The sequence below is a fragment of the Microtus pennsylvanicus genome, chromosome 19, assembly GCF_037038515.1.
Source record: "Microtus pennsylvanicus isolate mMicPen1 chromosome 19, mMicPen1.hap1, whole genome shotgun sequence".
Classification (NCBI taxonomy): domain Eukaryota; kingdom Metazoa; phylum Chordata; class Mammalia; order Rodentia; family Cricetidae; genus Microtus; species Microtus pennsylvanicus.
In genome coordinates, this window is record NC_134597.1 from 30,394,997 (window position 1) to 30,416,918 (window position 21,922).

The 21,922-nt window shown below is 41.0% G+C and overlaps 1 protein-coding gene across 9 annotated transcripts in view; it reads right to left on the reverse strand.

The window, feature by feature from the left end:
* Positions 1–21,922, reverse strand: part of Dgki (diacylglycerol kinase iota) — a 450,455-nt gene that overhangs the window by 147,269 nt on the left and 281,264 nt on the right. For 7 of the 9 annotated variants that reach the window (XM_075953818.1, XM_075953817.1, XM_075953816.1 and 4 more), the window contains 2 exons: positions 16,486–16,685; positions 11,324–11,386 (listed from right to left, as the gene is read on the reverse strand). In XM_075953818.1, the coding sequence (XP_075809933.1) occupies positions 11,324–11,386; positions 16,486–16,685 (263 nt within the window). The remainder of the gene's footprint in view (positions 1–11,323; positions 11,387–16,485; positions 16,686–21,922) is intronic. The other 2 variants (XM_075953819.1, XM_075953815.1) reach the window with 1 other exon arrangement.

Here is a 21,922-nt window from a genome sequence, read left to right on the forward strand (position 1 = left end):
GTTCTTTTAAATGCTTATTTGGTATAATTTGGTTAAAATATGTAACTCATACACATATACACTTTGGAAATGACCAGATTTGGTATTGATGATAGAATTCAATGACATAAGCACTCTCCTCAAAGCAGACAGGCTTGTGTTTCAACCCTAACTTTAAGGACTTACAGTGTGTTAGAAAGCAAGCTTCCTACCATATTTTTTTTAACTTTTTTATTGATTTTATTGAACTATACATTTTTCTCTGCTCCCCTCCCTTCCTACTCTCTCCCATGGTCCCCATGCTCCCAATTCACTCAGGAGATCTTGTCTTTTTCTACTTCCCATGTAGATTAAATCTATGCATGTCTCTCTTAGAATCTTCATTATTGTCTAAATTCTCCGGGATTATGAATTATAGGCTGGTTTACTTTGCTTTATGTAGAAAAGCCACTTATGAGTGAATATATAACACGTTTGTCTTTCTGAGTCTGAGTTACCTCACTCAATATGATGTTTTCTAGATCCATCCATTTGCTTACAAATCTCAAGATGTCATTAATTGTTTCTGCTGTGTGGTATGTGTGGTATTCCACTGTGTAAATGTACCACATTTTTCTTATCCATTCTTTGGTTGAGGGGCATTTAGGTTGTTTCCAGGTTCTGGCTATGACAAACAATGCTGCTATGAACAGAGCTGAGCACATGTCCTTGTGGTATGATTGAGCATTCTTTGAGTATATACCCAAAAGTGCTATTGCTGGGTCTTGAGGAAGGTTGATTCCTAATTTTCTGAGAAATCATCATACTGATATCCAAAGGGACTGTATCAGTTTATACTCCCACCACACATCTATGAACACCTGATTTTTGACAAAGAAGCAAAAAATATAAAATGGAAAAAAGAAAGCATATTCAACAAATGGTACTGGCATAACTGGATATCAACATGTAGAAGAATGAAAACAGACTATGCACAAAATGCAAGTCCAAATGGATCAAAGACCTCAACATAAAGCCAGCCACACTGAATCTCATAGAAGAGAAAGTTGGAAGTACACTTGAACACATTGGCAAGGAGACTACTTCCTAAATATAACCCCAGTAGCACAGACACTAAGAGAAACAATTAATAAATGGGACCTCCTGAAACTGAAAAGCTTCTGTAAAGCAAAGGACATGGTCAAGAGGACAAAATGACAGCCTACAGAATGGGAAAAGATCTTCACCAACCTCACATCAGACAGAGGTCTGATCTCCAAAATATACAAACAACTCAAGAATTTGGTCATCAAAAGAACAAATAATCCAGTAAAAAAAAAAAAGGGAGGGGGGTACAGACCTAAACAGAGAACTCTCAATAGGCTGAAAGACACTTAAGGAAATGCTCAGCATCCTTAGCCATCAGAGAAATACAAATCAAAACAACTCTGAGATTCCATCTTACGCCTGTAAGAATGGCCAAGATCAAACACACTGATGACAACTTACACTGGAGAAGAAACAGGGTAAAGGGAACACTCCTGCATTGCTAGTGGGAGTGCAAACTGGTATAGCTCCTTTGAATATCAGTAGGGTGATTTCTCAGAAAGTTAGGAAACAACCTACCTCAGGACCCAGCTTCTTACCATTTCTTTTCCGTCTTTTCATCTATGAAAAAGGCATGACATTAATTAGCAACACAATGTGGTCACCAAGGTGCTATCTGGTCACAATACAATGTTTAATGCCATGTAAGTGCATGTCACCTCTCTGGCCAACTATAAAACCCACATGGGTTCTTGCAAACAGCCCAATAAAGCTTTAACTATGTTTTCCAATGCAGTACAGAACCTAATCTCCTGCTCAGTACCCAAAACCAAAAATGATCCTGAAGTCCCATGACATATCTTCTTGATGTCTCCTTTTGGGGCAGATTTCTAATGAAATTTGGAAATCATGCTGATGTGAGGTTCCCCTCTGTATGCTGTGAATACAGTTGGTTAATAAAAAAAAAAACGTTTGGGGCCTGTACAGGGAATAGAGGTAGGCAGAGAAAACTAAACTGAATGCTGGGAGAAAGAAGGAGGAGTCAGGAGAAGTCATGGAGCTGCTGCTGAGACATACATGCTGAAATTTTGCTGGTAGGCCACGACCTAGTGGCAATACACAGATTAATGGAAATGGGTTAAATGAAGATGTAAGAGTTAGCCAGAAATATGCTAAAGCTATTGGCCAAACAGTATCACAAATAATATAGTTTCTGTGTGATTATTTCACACAGAACCAACAAGCAACCTCCCACAACACCACGCCTTAGATTTACCATAACAGAACTTCAGGGTTGATGGGAATCTCAAGGATCAAAAACATTTTTTAAATTGTCTTAAAAACAAAATGCAAAAGGATAATGAACCCATGATCCATGTCATATGGACAAAGGCAGGCATATCCAGATGCTTAAATCAGAAGCTTGTTGCTGTGGTGGATGAGGAGATACTTCAGCCAGCCTTTGCTCTGCCCTTGCTTTCCCTGCCCTTCTTTCACAACACCTCCCTGAGTGGAACAAAGCTGGGACACAGGGAAGGAGCTCCAGGCAAAACTTGCATGACATAAAGACCCAAGAAGACTGTTATTTGAGTTGCAGCCTGGACGTTGGTTTGGAAGCAGTCCGAGAAAAAGCCGGAGTTCTCCTTACTTGCTTTTCCCTCAAAATTTCCCATTTAGCGTGTCTATCACATGACCTAGCAGGGAAGAGTGGCAGAGGAAAAGAAAAGAAATTAAAAAAAAACCTGTGGACAGTGGTGTGAGGTGACTAACCAGGTAACGGAAAATGTGAGCATCTGGGAGAGACCGGAAAGAAAACCTGGGAATGGGCAAAGCCTGGCAGATTCTCAGGTCAAAGGTGTAGAAGGCAAATAGCTTTGCGAAGCTACCCCAGTCTCACTGACCCTACGATCAAGTTTCTTTAGATTCTATAAACAGAGCAATTTCTCACCTGATCTTTTAAAACAGGAACCAGTTGGCTCCTTTTACCTCTGTAGGAGTAATGTAGGCTCACTAAAATTATAAGGCAAAGCATTTATATCACTACTGTTCAGAGGTAAATGCACAAAGGCCTGATAAAATAACAGTTATAAACGAACAACCTGACCACCGTTGTGGTGCCTAGATCTTTTAGTATCCTCAAAACTGGTTTTGGGAGCTGGAAAATATGATATAAAATCTTAAAATCCACCAGTCTGAATCTGGACATTTTCTATCTCAGACCCTTCTAGAAGGGAGTGCCATTCACTCTGAGGTTATCATTGAAGTTTGTGTGTTTTCTATCAAGAGGTTAATCTGTGGAATCAAACCACTTCTGAGGGAGGGCCCATCCATCTTTGCTAGAGGCGAGTCTCACAGTTTACAGAGACCTGCATATAGATAATCATCAACAGTATTCCCGATACTGTCCTTGGTGAAGCTAGAGAGTTTAGCAAAAGAAGAAAAAGAAAGGACGCATATCTTCCAATTCCAAGTCTTGTTTTCTAATTAGAGGACCAGGATGGCATAAACGAGACAAACAGATGTGTTATGATATACCACACAAGGTTAAGGAAATGCCAGCAAAGCTTTGATGTGACTAGCTGAAGAAGACAATTACGCTATTTCCTAATGAGTTGCAGAGACTGGTGTAGCTCCCCCACTGGAGGCACACAGACATGTAACCGCAGATGGGTGGTCTGTCTGCTTCAGGCATGGAGACTGCAAGTTCTCAGTTCTGCATCTGCAGCCTTTCAGCTATGGGACTCTTCAATCTAACCCAAAACAGAACCTTTTAAAAAAAAATGGCATTGTGACAACATTTCCCCTTCTCTCTGTCAAACTCTTGACTTTTGCGATGAAAATCAATTTACTTTTACCCTTTACCAAGGAGCCTTCATTTATCAAACTCAATTTTGCAAAGCTGAGTCATATTCAGCCTGTGGTCAGATGTGACAAGTTACCCCGTCCCTCTGGATCTGTGTCTAACCCTACATTCCCTAAGGCAGTAAGCAAGCTAGCGTCAGGCAGATCCTGTTTGCGTCTAGGTCATAACTTTGGTGTAGGACAGTGTATTACACATAACGTATGTCCGTGGTAGTTAGGACGCCCTGGCATCGGGAGAGGTGCTTTGTTGCCATGAGCTGTGGCATGTGCTGAGTAGCTGAAGTGGGCAATAAGGAAAGACACGGGACAATAGACCTGTGCCTAGAGACTTGGGATGGTGGCCCAGGTGATCTTATGGATGGAGGGCTTTCTCCCTAACTAAGTAAAGCAATAAAGCAGCCCTAAGGGAATTTTGGAAAGTGAGAACTAGCAACAGACTGAGGAAGGAGGCAAAATGCAGACTCTCTTCCCCCTGCTAGTAAGCTCCATCACTGCCTCCCTCTTGCAGACTGCAGCTGGACTCCGGGAGCATCCCACCTGAGAATCATTTTCAGGTACAGGCAGGAAAGTTGCTGCAAGAAAGCCTGGTCTGCCTTGAGTTCAAGAAAGAAACACCTTACAGTGCCAAATCACTGAGAAAAATCTTTCATTTTTCCCCCTTCATTGATTCACACTTCGGAGTTGGGTCCTTTCGCTGAACTGGTAGCCACCATGACAAAGGCCTTGAGGTAGCTAAGAGTATTAACGACAAGAACAGGATTTCCTTTCTGATTTCAGCAACTGTGATGCCCAGAGGATGCCACCAACCCTCATGGCTTCTCTTTCTCTTTCTGTCACAGTACTAGGTACAAACACCATTGCAGGGAACACATATCTTAGGGAAGTAATTGAAGCTTTAATTTTCTGGTTGAAGGACTAAGAGAGTAATGACTGCCTATAGGAAGGAGCTCAAAAAGTGGCTTCATAAAGGTTTCTGTGCACGTTACTCAAGGGTCTTGTGCCAGGCTGCATTTATGTGAATGCCATCCCGAGTATGGGGCCATCGACTTGAACAGCTTCTAGCTAGAAGTTGGACCTGGGTCCTATACTGGTGACTTGGTATGGACATTCCGACCAATGGAATGACACCAAAAAGCATTTTTGAAGCCTGTGGGAAATCAGAACTTGTATCTTGAACTTCATCAAGCCACCTGCTTACTAAGGAAAAAACAAAAACAAAACAAAGAGACTCAAGTTCTTTAAGGTACCAGAACAAGGTCAAACAAAATGAACTCAATAGGAGTAGAAGGGAGGAAGTAATAAAGGGCAAAACTCAACCAAATTTCAAATAGGAAAACATCCACAAAAGGCAATGTAACCAACAGACAATTTTAGAGGGTAGGGATAAAGTAGAGCTCTGCCAAGACTGACTGATACATTGGATTACAAATACCACAAATGAAAGAGAACTCTCTCTACAGACTCCACAGAAATAAGAGATAAGGAAATTCTTTTCACAATTCCATACATATTAATTTTCAACATTCAGGAAATGGACGAAGCCTTTGAAAAATCAAAAGACAATGAAAAATTCACCCAGGAAAGATAAACAACCTGAATAGTCCTAGAACTTCTAAGATAATTGTATCTACTGCTTAAAGGTTTGTTACTTTTTTATTTCCTGTGTGTAAATATTTGTCTGCATGCATGGACGCATACCGTGTACTTGCCTGATTCTCAGGGAGGCCAGAAGAGACTGCCAGGTCCCCTGGACCTGTGACCTGTTGAATTCCCAGCTCTCTCTGTCTGTCTCTCTCTGTCTCTCTCTGTCTCTCTGTCTTTCTCTCTCTCTCTCTCCCTCCCTCCCTCCCTCCCTCTTCCTCTCCCTCTCCCTCTTCCTCTCCCCTCTCTGTGTTTGTGTGTGTGTCCAGCTCCTTCAATCTACAATTTAAAGATTGAAAGAAAAATCCTGATTGCCAAATGATCTCACTCATTGGTAAATTCTAACAAATAAACGATGGAATCTTTTGCAAACACCTTGCTAGAAAAACGCTTCAACAAAAGAAATTTACAGCTGGTGCTGGGGAAATGGTTCAGCAGTTCAAAGTGCTGGCTGCTTCCCTGGGGGCCTGGGATGGAGTCCTAGAACCTACATGGAAGCTCACAACCATCTGTGATTCCAGCTTCAGGGGATTGATTATCCCTTTCTGGACTCAAGTGACACCAGGCATTCATGTGGTGAAGAGATATTCATGCAAGCAAACACGCACACATAAAATAAATTAAATTTAACCTAACAGCAAAAAACGAATAATTTCCTAAAATCAAGAGCAAAGCAAGGGTGCCCATTCATATTTAATATCATACTATACCCCCTAGCTGATACAACAATGCAAAAGAAACACAGGTATACAATTTGGAATAAAATAAGCCAAGCGATTCCAATTGATAAACTGGAGGATGCTGACAAGTTCAAACTAAAAATAGTTCTTAAGCTGGCACATAGGATATAATTAATATAAGGTCATTGCATAAGAGTCCACATTATTCTATAGACTATCACTGAGAAATTGAAAATCAGCACAAAATTAAAATGTCCAAAATTATCATTAAAAATAGACACAAAAATGAAACAACTAGGTACAAATCCAATAAAACATGCACAAATCTGTGTGGTGACAACTACTATAATGATGGACAAATAAAATCATTCCAGGATTACAAAGCTACAGCAAGACAAAGACACAAAATAAACAAAACCCCAATAGTTCTTATATTGGCTTACAGATTCAGTACGATTCCAGTCAAATATCATTAAGATGTTTAAAAACATAGCTAAATGGTGGACGAGACATCTGTATTAATTACTCCCCCTAATCCATGACTCAGGGAAGACCACAGAAGAGAGGGTGGAGAGAATGTAAGAGCCAAAGGACTGGATGAAATGAGCAAGCAAAATTCTGTCTTGTAGACAGTCCCTGGGAGGGAGGGAAGAAAGAGTAGCCTATGTAGTTTGGGAGGAAGGAGTGTTAGGGGAGCCTAGAAGGGGAGGAGAGGACTGAGTGGTGGATGTGATCAGAATACAATGATTACATGTATGAAATCTTCAAAAAATAAATAAAAATACTGTTTTAAAAAACAACTGATCACCTAGTCATCATTAAAACTTTTTGCTGTAAAGAAAATTATCGTAAGATTGAAAACACAGAGAGAATATTTGAAAGGCCTGAAATCCAGAGTAAGCATAAAAGTAAGTTCAACAGACAGAAAGCAAACGGATAATTAAAAAGTAACCAAAGAGCTATGGACACAGCTAAGTTAAGAGAATACTTGCTTAACAAACACAAAACCCTGGGTTCAGTTCTCAGAATCAAATATAACCTGTCAGTTGGTACTCAACTGTAATTGCACCTCTCAAGATGTAGAGGCAGGAACCCAGGGTTATACAGTGAGTTGGAGGCCAGTCTAGGATATACGAGACCCACTCAGAAACCAACCAACCAAGAACCAAAAGACTTGAACATTTGCAAAGTGAATAAGTAAATGACAAACAAGAATGTGGAAAGATGTTCAGTATGATTAGCCACTTGGGAAACAGACGAAAACTATCATGAGACAAAACCATACTCCCACCGCAGAGATTAATAGTTAAAACTGATGGCGCAACCATCGGCAGAACGCCAGAAGCCATAGGGCATGATGAGAACGATCATCATCGCTGGCTGGAAGGTAAAATGGCAAAACCACTCTGGAAGCAATTTTCCATTTGCTCTCTTAGGAAAAGCAGATCTACTTGCCATGTGGATCTGACCATCTCATTTCCAGACATTTAACCTGAAGTAATGAAAACTTCTGTTTATACAAAATCTACTCGTTAAAGGTTTGAGCCATCTTAACAATCATTTCAAACTGACAAGAATCCAGGTATCTTTCAGTGGGTGAATGGAAACAGCCACAGAGTGGAATGCAGCTCAGAAATAAAAGCCAACAAATGACTGATCCTTATGACAACTTGAATAAATCTCAAAGATGTTATGTTCAGCTGAAGTGGGTTACATAGTCTTTGGTTCCACAGTGGTGGAATTCTCAAGGCCACAAATCTATGGTGATCAGATGTTGGGTGATAAGAGTAACCGATGACAACGGGGTGGTTAACAGGGCAGGGTTGCAATGAAAATTAGTGACACACTAATCTGTGTCTTGGTGATGATGATAGTTATGTGAATTCACACTTGCGTTAAAACTCACGGGACTGTGCCAGAAGAAAAACTGTTGCCACATATTCATTTCAAATATTAATAAAACAAAAATCAGCTCTGACAAATATGCACTAAAGAGCTGCCAACATAGAAATCCAATTCAAATCTCTCTCCTTGCTGCCGTGTTGAATTCTAATTGCACTGTAGTCAACTCAATTAGGTCTGTTGCTGGTGTGTTCATTCCCCCCCAGGGCAGAACTTAGCTTTTTGATCTCCACGTCTTTAATATCCCAGAGTATCTGGTGTCTGAAGGATATAGCGTTGAAAGATGAAGATGATGAGTCAAATATAAATGCATCACATGATTTCACGTTCATGTCGGAAGAGCAAGAAGGAAATAGAACCCAGTGAAAAGCGACTACTAAAGAGTGAGAGAATTCCAGAAAGCCCCATTTTGAGGTTTCATATGCTTTTTATCAGATGCTAAATTGGAGCGAGTGGCTGAAGGGTTTAACACCATTCTTCACAATTTAAGAAATGAAACTGGCTGGTGCCCTGCAGTGACTACTTCCCTTTGAACATACTTCATCACATAAAGCTTATTCATTATTTAAACTACACTGTAAAAGGTGTGCATAAAACTATTCTCAGCTTAGCATTATCTTACTTAGCCAATGGAGCATTAAATACTTTTGTTTAAAACCCATCAATTCATAGGTGGCCATAAAGGATCAAAATATTGCATAATTCTAGGGTTTGGAGAGATGGCTCAAAGGTTAGGAACATGTACTGCTTCTGTAGAGGATAGGGGTTCCATTCCTACCACCCACGTCAAGGTAGCTTGGAACTGCAGCTTCAGGGGATCCTGTTGTCCACTTCTGAACTCCATAGGTACCTACATTCATGTGCACATACCCCTCCACACACACAATTCTAAAACAATAAAAATAAATCTTAGGAGTATTCCATAGTGCTGAAATTTTGTATGTGTTTGGATTTGAGTTTTATGTCATGACTCCTGACAATTGATGTCTCAGCTACTTACACATTAAAAAAAAAAAGTCACCAGAAAACCAGAGAAAAGGATGCTTTCCTGAAGAGGTACTTCCGACCGTTTCCCGGAGGCAATGTTAGCTTGAGGAGCAGCAGAGAGGCCCCTCCAAAGATTCAAAGAGCATCTGTTTGAAACAGTTTCTGGGTGAAACAGAAAACCAAGCCATCTCAGGTCAGGATGCCAGGTCTGGATAACCTGCACAGAAGCAACACCGTTAACAAGCTGAGAATGTCTGGGCTTCTCAAATAAGGTGGGCAGAAGAGGATAAGCCACCGCTGCTTCATGATGTAAAGCCACAAAATGAATGGCTGTGCTTGGGATTCTCTCCCTGTCCTTGTTCTATTTGACAGATTTTACCACTGGTTTCTATATTCCACCAAAATGTCCTAAGTTTTGTTGCACAAACATTCCCATCTGTTGTTCAAAGCTGAAATATCTATATGCCGTAATAGTAAGACACAGATGTGAAATATTTTCATATTAATGCTACAGTGTTAAAAATAGCCACACCTACTTTCTCCTCTACCCGTGGAAACAAACACCATTTATGCCGCCGTAGCAACTCACTCCTGTAGTACAAAATAAACAGCCCCACTTAAGATTCAATGTCAAAACAACCCTGCTGGGGATAGGAATTCAAACACTCCCATCCATTTCTGTGGTTGGCATTCTCATTTCTTTGATCTATAGAAGGTGCCCCTAAAAGCACGATCAGAAGACTGGCAGCCAACTTTTTTTCAATACACATTTCTTGAGGGGCCTACAGAATTTTATCCTGCAAATGTCAGCAGATTGGACGTGAAATACCATTACCCTGTTGGGTTTTGATTGCTCGATTGTAGCTTGTGCTACATACAAGTACTAAGTGGTTATGCTGATCACTAACTCGATCTGCAATATAAAACAGTGCCTGGAACTCAGCCAGGGAAAAAGAAATATTCCTCAGTTAATATGCAGTTCTAAGAAATGGGGATCTGTAAGAATTCCCCCAGTTAACACATATTTCTAATAATGGGGATCTGTAAGATGAGACAAGATCAGGTAACTAAGCTTTGGGAAGTACTCTGCAGCACTGCTGGACTTCGGACTTCACACGGTTCCTCATACACACATAGTTCCTACTCATTAACACCGCCAACCAACTACGGCTTGGTTTCCCAATGCTCTGGGAACAGGTCTGGAACACAAAGATTTGTAGGGCAATATTGCCATTCACCTCAAGTAGGCCAAGTCTGGTGTGGGATATACACACATTGAGAGATCAGGTAATGAGAACAAAATTAAACTTTAAAAATTCTAACAGGTTCGTCAACCGTGAGCTCCAGCGAGGTATGAGTGACTCTGATAGCAAGAATCAAGGAAGAATTCTTTGAAAAGGTGATCACTCCACTGGGTCTGGAGAAATGCACAGACTCCAGACAGGCAGAAGGCCATATGAATTTGGAAGCTCGACTGCCTGGGTTTTAGTCTCCGTCTATGACTTGTTAGTGTGGTCGTGGACATGTATGCAGAGGACAGCATGCTATTATACATACATAGTATCATCTTGAGGATAAATGACTTAGCAGAGGCCAAGCATAGTACTTGAAGCATAATAAACAGTAGGTGACAAATATATGGGGCAAGGAAGAAAGACAAATCAGCATTTAGCACCAAAAGTGCTAAAGTAAAATCCTAAAACTAATATTTCCATTTTGTTTATTCAGTTTCACCAGAAAATGAAAATACCCTGGAGTACATTGAGCATAAACCTCCAAATATGCATAACAATAAATTTCTGCTAACTCAGTTGAGAGCTCAGGGTCACTCATTATTGTATAACAGCTGTGGTTCTTTGGCACAAAAATAAACTCCACACACAATGTTAGGACCACGAGTACTTCCTTAGATATATCCGTAATGAGATGTGCTAACTGTCCTACCAAACTCTGAAAAACAATGATGCTCAGCATAGACTGTTAGACCAACCCATACAACCATGGGCCCTGAAGCCTCTCAGAAAAAGACGAAAGGGCAAATGCATAGGGTGTGGGGACATACGAAGCACAAAGAGCTCTGCTGCTCCGTATCACATAAAAGGGGGGGGGGGTCTGAAAGCATCTATGATCAGGTGGGCCCCCATCCGAGCAGCAGACCTGTGGAGGAAAAGGATGCCGCAGGTGACCTACCCCTGAGGAGGAGAAGTTGGGGAAAGAGTGTCAAAACAGAATGGCACTGTACTCACATGGTAAAGGAGCCGGGGGGAGCAGACACCCGCCGCAGGTCCGCAGCTTGCACCTGATGGATGCTAGAGGCAGCAGGGAATGAGCAGCGAAGACAGAGTCAGCAGGACAGCGTGGACAAACAAGGAACAAGCCGGGGAGAAAAAGAGAGACATACAAAGTTTAAACAGAAATTAAATGAGCGCATCACCAACAGCGATGAAAGAAAAAAAATAAGTAAATAATAAATAAAAGGAAACCAAGCCAGCCATGGAAATAATCCAGAGAAGCCGGTGATAGCAATGAAGCCAACAGGACACACGGAAGCAGCTAGTTCCAGGCAAGCCACGAGCTGGAGCACAGGGCCAAGGCAGGAGGGTGGGCTGTGGGCACAGGACTTTGGCTCCAGGACATTCAGAACAACTCAAGGACAAAGGCACAGGCTTCTTCATCAGAGTGGGAAGCCAGCACCACCGACTCCTGTTTGAGGAGACGAGTCAGTCCCATCCTTGGACCTTGCCTTTGAGATCCATCAGAGAGCCATCTTGAAAATAGGGGCTCCACTACCTTGAGCTTCCTTCAGCTAAACAGCAGAGACTTTCTGAGAACTCCAGCAATCCTTTAAAATAAAATCCCATTTCCATCCCTTAGGTGCCTTAATCTCACCCATATTTTGTGTACAGAAGTGAAACCATAAACATCTCCCCTTTCTCCATCCTCTTGCGATGGGAGAGCTCACAAACGCTATTAGAAAGTAGGCATTACACTGTTTAACAAGCTGAACCCCCAAACTCACTCTCACTTCTGCATCATCATCCTCTTTCCCTCTCTTGTTTAAACTTCTCTGAGCAACAGCCCCCCACCCCATCCTCCGTCTTCTGGGTACATACATTCTCCCAGAAGGTCACCCATGAGTTTATGCCAGTGTTCTGTTCACATTATCTTCAAAGAATCTCTGTTAAAACCAATAAGTAGCAAAGGATGATGGAACCCCGTTGCCCAATTCAAAATTAGCTAACTAGAACTCTTGCCTTTGTGCAAAACGACCATCTTTCACAATTGCTAGTGAAGTTAAGGGTAACAGCTAAAGACCTCCCTTAAGCACCAGTTATTTTAAGCTTCTGACCTCCTTCAATGGTGCTTCATAATACAGAACATAACTGAAATGTATTTGACTATCATATTGCCAAAGTATTAGTTTAAAAAAAAACCTAGACAAAATCTCTGACATTTTGTGGGGAAAATATTTACTGGACTCCATAATCTGTGTAGATTCAGATGTTACAATAAAGTATGCTCCCTTGCCAATATGGAGTTAGTGAACACATTTTATTTTGTATATACTAATAAAGTTGGCATTATTTTCTGGAAAGTATTTTTCCTTTCTTAATAAATATGGACAGAGTGGTATCATGAAGGCTTACTATTTAGCTGTCTCCCATGGAGACTCCTTCCGATTATCCATGTAACCACCTATAAATGATTCAATATTTGTCCTGATCTTGTAACAAAACATCCTTAGAACACATTCTATATTACCTCTGTAGTTGTGAGATTTTTAGATAGCTGTTAGCTTGTTAGTAGTTTCGTAGAAATGTAGCAGAAATCGAAGTATAATGGAGTTCATGTGGGCATCATAGTTTCAATATGTGTTCATGTCTCAGTGATGATGACAGGTACCGGGCATCCAGAGAGGAAAAGCCTAAGGCCTCTCCACAGAGCAGAGCAGGGAGAAGCCCACAGATGACGGCTGCACTATATTGACAGATGATGTGATGGGAACATCACCAAGAGGTACAGCCAACTGCTAGCATTAGCTAGAGGATGGTACTTGGTGCAAGTGATGCACAAGTTGGGTTACACTGTGCGCAGGACTGGCAGATGAGAAGAGGAAGAGGCCATTGTGAGAAGAAAACCCAGGGGCAAAATAATGATGACTATGAAGAAAGGCGATAGCTCCCGGGGACAAAGGAGAACAGGATGAAGATGGCAAAGACTAAAAACCATTCTGAAGATAAGGAACGTGGGCTTTACACTTTTTGGAAGACTATTCTAATTGGTGGAGAGGAACAACCATCTTTCTGAAGAAGGGAAGCAGAGTGAGCCAGAAACTGAATCAGTAGCAAGAGCATATTAGTAGTTCCCTGGTATAAGAAGAGAAGGTGTGCATTAAAGATTTGAGTGACAGGCTGAAGGTGGGTTTCGAGGAAAGTGCTAGATAACCTGCTGAGTGTAGAAGAGTGGAGGTGAGTGAGCCGGCTCCAGGGACCAGAGGCATCATGAATGAGCACAGGGGTGAAGACCAGATGCACATGGATCAGAAGCAGGAGGAAATGCACAGGCAGTAGAGTTAAGAGTCTGGTTCTTCCTATGTAATCTAAGGTGGCCACAAAACCTCTTCAGGAAAACACTGGCAATTACAGCGTTTGAGGAATAGTCTTCAGTTTGGGAAAAGAGTCAAGGCTGAAGTCACAGATCGAAGATTCAACGTCCTAAAGAAAGTGCAGATGTGTGGGACACAGCAGCATTCAAGGGAAGAAGAGGCAGTTCTTCAGGGAACAACAGTATTAAAATAGCAAGTGTTCCCAGGTAAAATGAATGAAAGGAGCCCAGTTCCTTAGATGAACCAAGTAGCTAGCATCCCTTCATTGGGAGCACACACACCCATGCATATATGCACACATTTGCATATATATGTACATATGCATACATATGAACACACACACTGGCCTTTGAGATAAAAAAATTTATGACACTGTAAACCAGTTGTCTGCCTCTTCTAGTAAGAAAAATATATACATGCAAATTAAGCAAATGAAACAGTTTCAGGAAAGAAAGAAAGAAAGAAAGAAAGAAAGAAAGAAAGAAAGAAAGAAAGAAAGAAAGAAAGAAAGAGAGGGAGGGAGAAAGGAGGGAGAAGAAAGCAAGGAAAAAAGAGAAACGATGTAGGCAGGAAGAAAGGGAGGCAGAGAAATAAAGAAGTAACATGTTTTTAAATATCTCTTCTGTCATATAATGGTGGACAAGACAGAGAGAAGTTCAAAGGCATAGAAGGTTAAAGAAAAAGTCCTAACATCAAGGTTGACTTTAAACTTGAAACTCTACTTGGAAATACAGAAGAAGAAGTTAGATCTTAAAAAAAAACAGAGAGAAAGAAGTGTTTTATAATGAAGTAGAAATTAACTATAGAGATGAAAAAGGATTAAGGAGAGCGAAAGCCAGGCTTAGTGAAAGGTATGACGTGCTAACCAGGTTTATTCTTTTTTTTTTTGAAAATGTATTATCAGTATTGAGTTCCTTAAAATACAGTGTTGAATATTAGTTTTATATATAGTAGTAAAATATCTCTTATTTTCCAAATTTTAGTTATTTTTTTTAAAATGAATAGTGTGCTCTGACTCCCATTGCATACAGTCTCCTGTGTGACATGGGGCTGTTACTATGGGAACACTACGCCAAGTAGGAAGTGTCAGCATCTTTTTAAATGAGGCTGCTCTTGGCCACAGATACAATTAACTGCAAGAAGTGTCATATGTCACACATGCCATGAGGACAAAACAAAACACTCATGTGTATTTACTTTGCACATAAACAAAGCCAAATGAACTCTGAACAACAGGATTACCTAGAGAAGTCAAATTCTTTCTTGACGGAAGCGTAAAAGTTGTTTGAAACTGAACACTTGAAAACAGTTTTACGCCTAAGAAGGTCATGAGACCGTACCCTTCACTTCAGTGATAGCAAACTCATTGAGCTTTATTCTATCTTTTCCATAGATGATCTATAAGTAGCCTAGGCACCTCAGCCACTGCACAAATCCAGAGGTAGCTTTCCATTTCTTAGTTCTGAGGTTTCTACCACACCGGGTGTCATGGTTTGACTACCATTTCTAGACGACATATGGAGACCCATGTACAACCGTTGACATCTTGTCTTCCTTTAACATATAAACTCAACAATTTCGTCTTCAACCTAGAAGAAGGAAAAGGCAGCAAGGACGGAAAGCATCAGCAATGCGCCAAGAGTTTTGCCAGCTGCAAAATGTAAATAAAGCAAGAACTATCAACTCAGAGTAAAAGGAGTAACGGAAGCTGTAGGACACAACCAGGACAATGTTCCAGGAAGTCCGGACTCCAAGAACAGAGGAAGCGGACTTCTCACGCCAGCCTCCAACTTAGAAGCGGATGCCAGAAGCTGCATTGCCTGGAGAGCGCTGTCTGCTGCTCTTCCTGAGCATATGCTGCCACGGAGAGAGGTGACAGGAGCTGCGGCACCTGCGTCATCAGATATTCTGGGAACTTGTGCAGATTCTCACCTTGACTTCATGATCACATGGCCAAGCATGCCCCTGCCTTGCAGGCACCGCCAGGAAGCTAGCCATTCAGTATGACAGGTAACCATGCAATACAGAGAGCAGACAGGAGGTGCACCTTTGAGGTCCCTCACTGTGACAGAGAATGACCCAAGACTAAGCCCTTAAGTGACCTTAGGCATGATGACATGATATCTAGAAGGTACTCAAAAAGATGACCCAAATCCTCTCTTTTCTCTCCAGCTATCTCTCTAATCCCAAACAGACAATTAAGATACCAATTTGAGTAAAGGACACTAGAAAAAAAAAACATACGTTCTATGTTACCTATTCTTCATTATCTTACCTTGTATCAGCTTACCAAAACACCTAAAAAATAAAAAAGTATAGGAAGGAAGGGCTACTGGGTGTTTAAAGTAAACACAGTGAGTCAAATTAAGTATGGACAGTAGATGCCGTTTTGGAAGGCAAAACTGAGTCGAGGTCATGGGACCCCAAATAGAAAGGTAGGGAAAGGCATCACTCGTTGACAGACAGAAAGAAAAGCAACACAACACGGGTAAGTGACAGACCTCCCTAAACCAAACTAAAAATTAAAACCAGTTCATCTGAGCACAATAGATTCCTAAGTGGTCAGTGGAGGAAAATCATCTATCTTACATACAGCAAAATTTACCCCAAAGAAGGTTAAATAACTAGCCAATAAAAAGTAAAATTGATTGCCCATGTTCCCATGAGAGCAGTCTAGGGCCTCTGGTGCTTTCTTGACTTCTCTCCCCTTTCCAACACAGTGAGGTCCCCAGACCATGCACATGCTCTGCCACCTGCTTTCCCGTGTCTCATTGTCACCTAGGAAGGCAAGCCACGACTCACTCATTGAGCAAAGGCATGGAGGTTCTCCGCTTGCTCTTCTGTACCATGTTGGCCTGATTCCTCAAGGAGATCCGAATCATGGCGGGTGCCAACCTACACGGCTCCCCATCTACTTGCATGGGGATGGACTTGTAAGTCAGAAGCATCACTTCCCGACACTGGTGCAGCCTTTCTCCATGGCCCCCAACTTGCAGGGCAGCCTATCCAAAGAAGGCAAAGAGCCAAGAGTCAGTGGCTAGTATTTTAGAGAAGTCACACCTAAAGCCATTGTAGATAACCAAAAGCCTCTGTTAGCATCATTAGCCATCAGTACAGCAAGAACGTGAAGAAACCATAGCTACAAATGAATCACATCTGCAAAGCTTCTGGGGAACTGTAACATAAACTCCCACAGATAAGCACTTTGCGTTTTACCCAGTATAAATCTAAATGTAGCTGTGCCCATAAAAGGAGGAATACATTTTAATGCATCTTGCATGTTTGGGTTGCATGTATAAAAGTCAGAGGACAACCTGCAGGAATGGATTCTCCTCCCACCATGAAGGTTCCAGGTGTTGAATTGTCTAGCTTGGTGGCATATCATGGGCCTTTATCTGCTGAGCCATCTTGACAACCCTCATGTCAAATTAATTGACACCAAGCATTCCTTTGTGTTATCTATTTCCATTAAGTAACTAATGCCAGAATAATAAAAAATAAATAAAAGCGACAAAGTGCACCTTTACCAATTTCTTCACTGAATTACTAATGTTTCGGTGTACAGTATATCCTTAGTAAGTTTTAAAACTTAGACAAGATTTTTCTTTTTAACTCAAACCTCTTAAAACGATTTCAAATCTGCTTTAGTAAATACAGGGATAAAAATAAAAATGAGTTACTCAATTTAAGACTTTAAAGTCTAAAATCTAACCCAGTATACATAGGAAATCAACTCTGTAACAAATTTTGAAAAATAAACTCTCAAATATAATTAGAATGATGTGAACGATTATAAAGAACCAATGGATATTTTACTATCCTTATTATAGACAGAGTCAAAATATTTTTTTAAAACATGTGATGAAAATACTGGTGTTCGTACATCCACAGAGATGATAAATAAAAAGATTCTGGGAAAAACATGTTCATCGTTCTCAGGACATGACTATGGATGTAACACTATAGCCTGTTGAGTAAAGGAGGGACAATGAGGACATGACCTATGGACGAAATAACATAGCCTATTGAGCAAATGATGAATAATTTAGCCAAAGGTGTTGGGAATAATTCTCAGGACATGTAGAAAAATATAATCAATATAATATGCCATATCACAGACAAAGAAGAAATAAAAAAAGAAACATAAAAATTCCCAATCTGAAAGAAAAAGTGAAGTATTTATTCCCTCTTCCATGGCTTGGAGTGTTGTTGTTGCTGATGATGACATTGCTATCGTTTCTTTTTATTGGAAGATGCTGCTGTGCAGCTAGTTCTGAACATGGAGCCTCACCCCTCCTGCTTCAGCCTGTATAGGGCTGGTATTTCAGACCTGGGCCACCACACTCAGGCCCACTGTTTGGATCTTGAATGCCCTCTGAAATCAGATGTGTTAAATGTGTGTTTTCCAGCCCACGCCATTATCTTCCGATAATAATAATAGCAGAATCTTTAAGAAGTGGAGCTTTGTGGGAGTAAGTTAGACCACTGATGTAATGCCTTTGAGGGGGATATCAAGACCTTTTAGTTTGCCCTTCCTATGACGTGCCCCCACCATTATGTGCTGTCTTGGTATAAGCCCAAATGCAATGCCCAAGTGACCACCGACTGAACTGTGAGCCAAAATAAACCTTCCTTTGAAGGCCAACTATCCAAGACATTTTTCCACAATAACTGAGCCCCCTCTCCTCTGTGCTTCCATTCCCAAGACACCTCTCACTCTTTGACTCACACAAACAGCCGCAGCAACAGGACCTTTCGAAATACTGCTTCCTACTTTACAACTCTCAGGATAAAGACAATCAACAGGCTTTTCAGATGGCCTTGTCTCCAGAGTTCTAACGATTATCTTATGTCTTATGCCCTTGGCTCCTTTGGACTCAAGCCACCCCGTTTAACCTCACTCTCTTTCTAGCATTTGAAGAGACAGGGACTCGGTGCAGCTGGAGACTTCTGAGCAGGTCATCTACAGGCTGTCCTCTTATGGGTTCTTCTAGCATCCTCTAATCTGTGCTTCAATAGCCTCAGGGAAACTAACAATATAAGTTTCTCCCTCTCCAACGCACTACGTGAGTCAAGAAGAAAGAAATTCTACCTAGACAACTAGTAGTGACATCATGATCACTTAGTTCACAATTGTGTTTTAGTAAATAAAGACTGCCTGAAGATCAGAGAGTAAAACAGTCCCACTGGCCAGCCTTATGGGCCAGATTATGAGAATACACACCTTTAATTGCAGTAGCCATAGTGACATGTACCTTTAATTCCAGTAGCTATACTAGTTGCCATAGAAACTGGGTGGTGGAATCCTTTAATGAAAGCGGTACACGCCTTTAATCCCATCCCTAGAGAGTATTATAAAATGGGAGGAAATAGTTCTCAACAGACAGTCTCATTATGAGATTCCTGGAGGCAGAATTACCATTTTCGGACTGAGGTCAAGGTAAGAGCCAGTGGCTGGCTGTTTTACTTTTCAGATCTTCAGGTTGAACCCCAATTTCTCTCTCTCTGAGTTTTTATTTTATTTATTTATTTATTTATTTATTTATTTATTTATTTATTTATTTATTTATTAAAGATTTCTGCCTCCTCCCCGCCACTGCCTCCCATTTCCTTCCACCTCCCCCGATCAAGTCCCCCTTCCTCGTCAGCCCAAATAGCAATCAGGGTTCCCTGCCCTGTGGGAAGTCCAAGGACCACCCACCTCCATCCAGGTCTAGTAAGGTGAGCATCCAAACTGCCTAGGCTCCCACAAAGCCAGGACATGGGGATCAAAAACCCACTGCCATTGATCTTGAGTTCTCAGTAGTCCTCATTGTCCGCTATATTCAGCGAGTCTGGTTTTATCCCATACTTTTTCTGAGTTTTTATTAACCATGTTTCAATGTCCCACATGAGCTTGAACAATAATTCTCTTTCCATAAGACTATGTCATTAATTTTTATTGCTCCTCCCCAATTTCATCAAGAACTAAAGTGAACATCAGCATGCTGGAAAGTTCCACTGCACTAGATAATGAAGAAATCTAAGCAGCAATGGTGGCAGAGATACTTCCCCAGTGAGTGTCCATATAATTAACTACTTGGAGAGGAACTAAACCCACCTCCCTTTCCTCAGAGGAGAAATGATTTGGGAGCTGGGCCATGGTAGCGCACGCCTTTAATCCCAGCACTCAGGAGGCAGAGGCAGGCAGATCTCTGTGAGTTCGAGGCCAGCCTGGTCTACAAGAGCTAGTTCCAGGACAGGAACCAAAAAAAAAAAAAAGAAAGAAAGAAATGATTTGGGGTTATTGATATAATCTCTTTCAGTGCTAGTATTTTGTGATTCTAGGTTATGCCTATAATTCAACAATATCATGTTTTCAAATACAATGTCCCCACATCTAGAATCATTGCTCCTTCTTTCTCTCTATCTGCCATGGTATTAATGTCCAGTTGTTGTCGTCAAAGAAAAGTGGGGTAATTTAGGAAAGGAGGGGAGTTTATCTGGAAACTCTCCTCCTAGTCATTGTATAAGAGAGCTAAAATCCACTAATAATTTTACTTATATTGTGTTTGCAAATCTCCTTTTAATGACAAGACTTTGAAAAATCCAAGTACCCTTTCCCCCTGAGAGTAATTTTGTGTATGTGCCTTTTTTTGTTGTTCAATAGACATAGATTCTAACCAGTACTAACAGGTTATTACTAAGATCATAACAGGACAAAGAAGAAGAAAAAGGAAAAATAATGCCCGATAGATTTCATAGTCTTAGAAAGAAATTAACCTGAGGATCTATGGTCCAATTTATAGAAAAACCTCTATGTTTTAAATCTACTTGAAGAAATAATTGCTACCTTAAAACTGTAATATCCTGAAAGTTAAAATAGTGACAGAATCAGCAATATTTCCTGAGAAATGGGATACGGCAGATATGAATAAATCTGGGAAGAAACACATGCTGCTGATATTTTTAACTCTCAACTGTTAGTATTCGTCATTTATAGCAGACATGTTTTGTATCTAGTAAAGGAAGAATTGAAAAAGGCAAAGTTAAAACAGTATGTACTAGCTAACAATAAAACAGAATTTAGGTTACATTCAATAAATCATCTACTCGGTAGATAATCAATGGAATTTGACATACAAAGAAGACATTGATCCATTAAGAAGGGAAAAATGAAATGATTTCAGAGTAAAGATCAGTAACAAATTGTATCCTACAGGAAGGAACAGGTCACTGAAGATGGAAACAGATCGATAAAGGTCACTGATCTCAGCAACACAGACAGGAATGTGCCATGCTAGCTACCGTCTGTGAGACAGTAATTAGCAAACACTTAAACTAAACCCATAGGGAATGGATAATAGAGCAGACAGTATGTGGATAAAAGTCAACCTGCAGTTTCATGGAAATCAATTAGACTACGGAAGACTGAACGCCAAGAGAACCACTGCAGTGTGCAGAGCAAAGCCCGTGCCATCGGTACCAAATGATGCCTGTGTTCTAGCAATGAAACCACACACAGCAAACGCACATTTTCCGTGAGTAAACAACGGATGTGAAAGAACCACAGCTGCCCTGGCTTGCTGAAGTGAGGACAACACAATCAATCTCAAAGATCCTTGTAAGGAAAAAGTGAGGTGAGAGGAGAGAGCCAAAGAGAGATGACATAGAACGCCAAGCAGCACGGAGGGGCCGTCAGCCAAAGGATGCAGAAGATCACAGCTCCACCTTTCTCCACTACGTGTGATGACCGCACCTCTGTGGTCTAAAGCCACTGCTTGTGGTCTAGACTATTTATAGTCTGACTCATGGAGAGGGGGATGAATTACTGCCTTTGTGACCACAGGAGAACACATCAAGCTCCAGCAGACAGTTCAAATCTATTGGTCACATATATGGCCTGGTTAAACTGAATGGTTTACAAAACAAAACCAAAAGTCACAAGTTTATAAAGGGGACAGGTAGACTTGGAAGGTGGGTTTGGTAGGGACAGGGATGGAGGGGAGAAAAGGAAGGTGCAGGTGTGGACAAGACCAATCTAAATACTGAATTATCTACACGGGCAAAATCGTCCAAGAACAAAACTATGAGAAAGGCACATTAAGCAAGACAGAGCACACTGACGTAAAAATGAATGGATGGAAGGAAGTAGAATTCAGGAAAAGATCCAAGACAATCCTGCAGAAGAGGAAACTTCACTCAGCAATAACACTGGAGAAAACAACACATGTGTCTAATGGATGAATACTACTTTGTT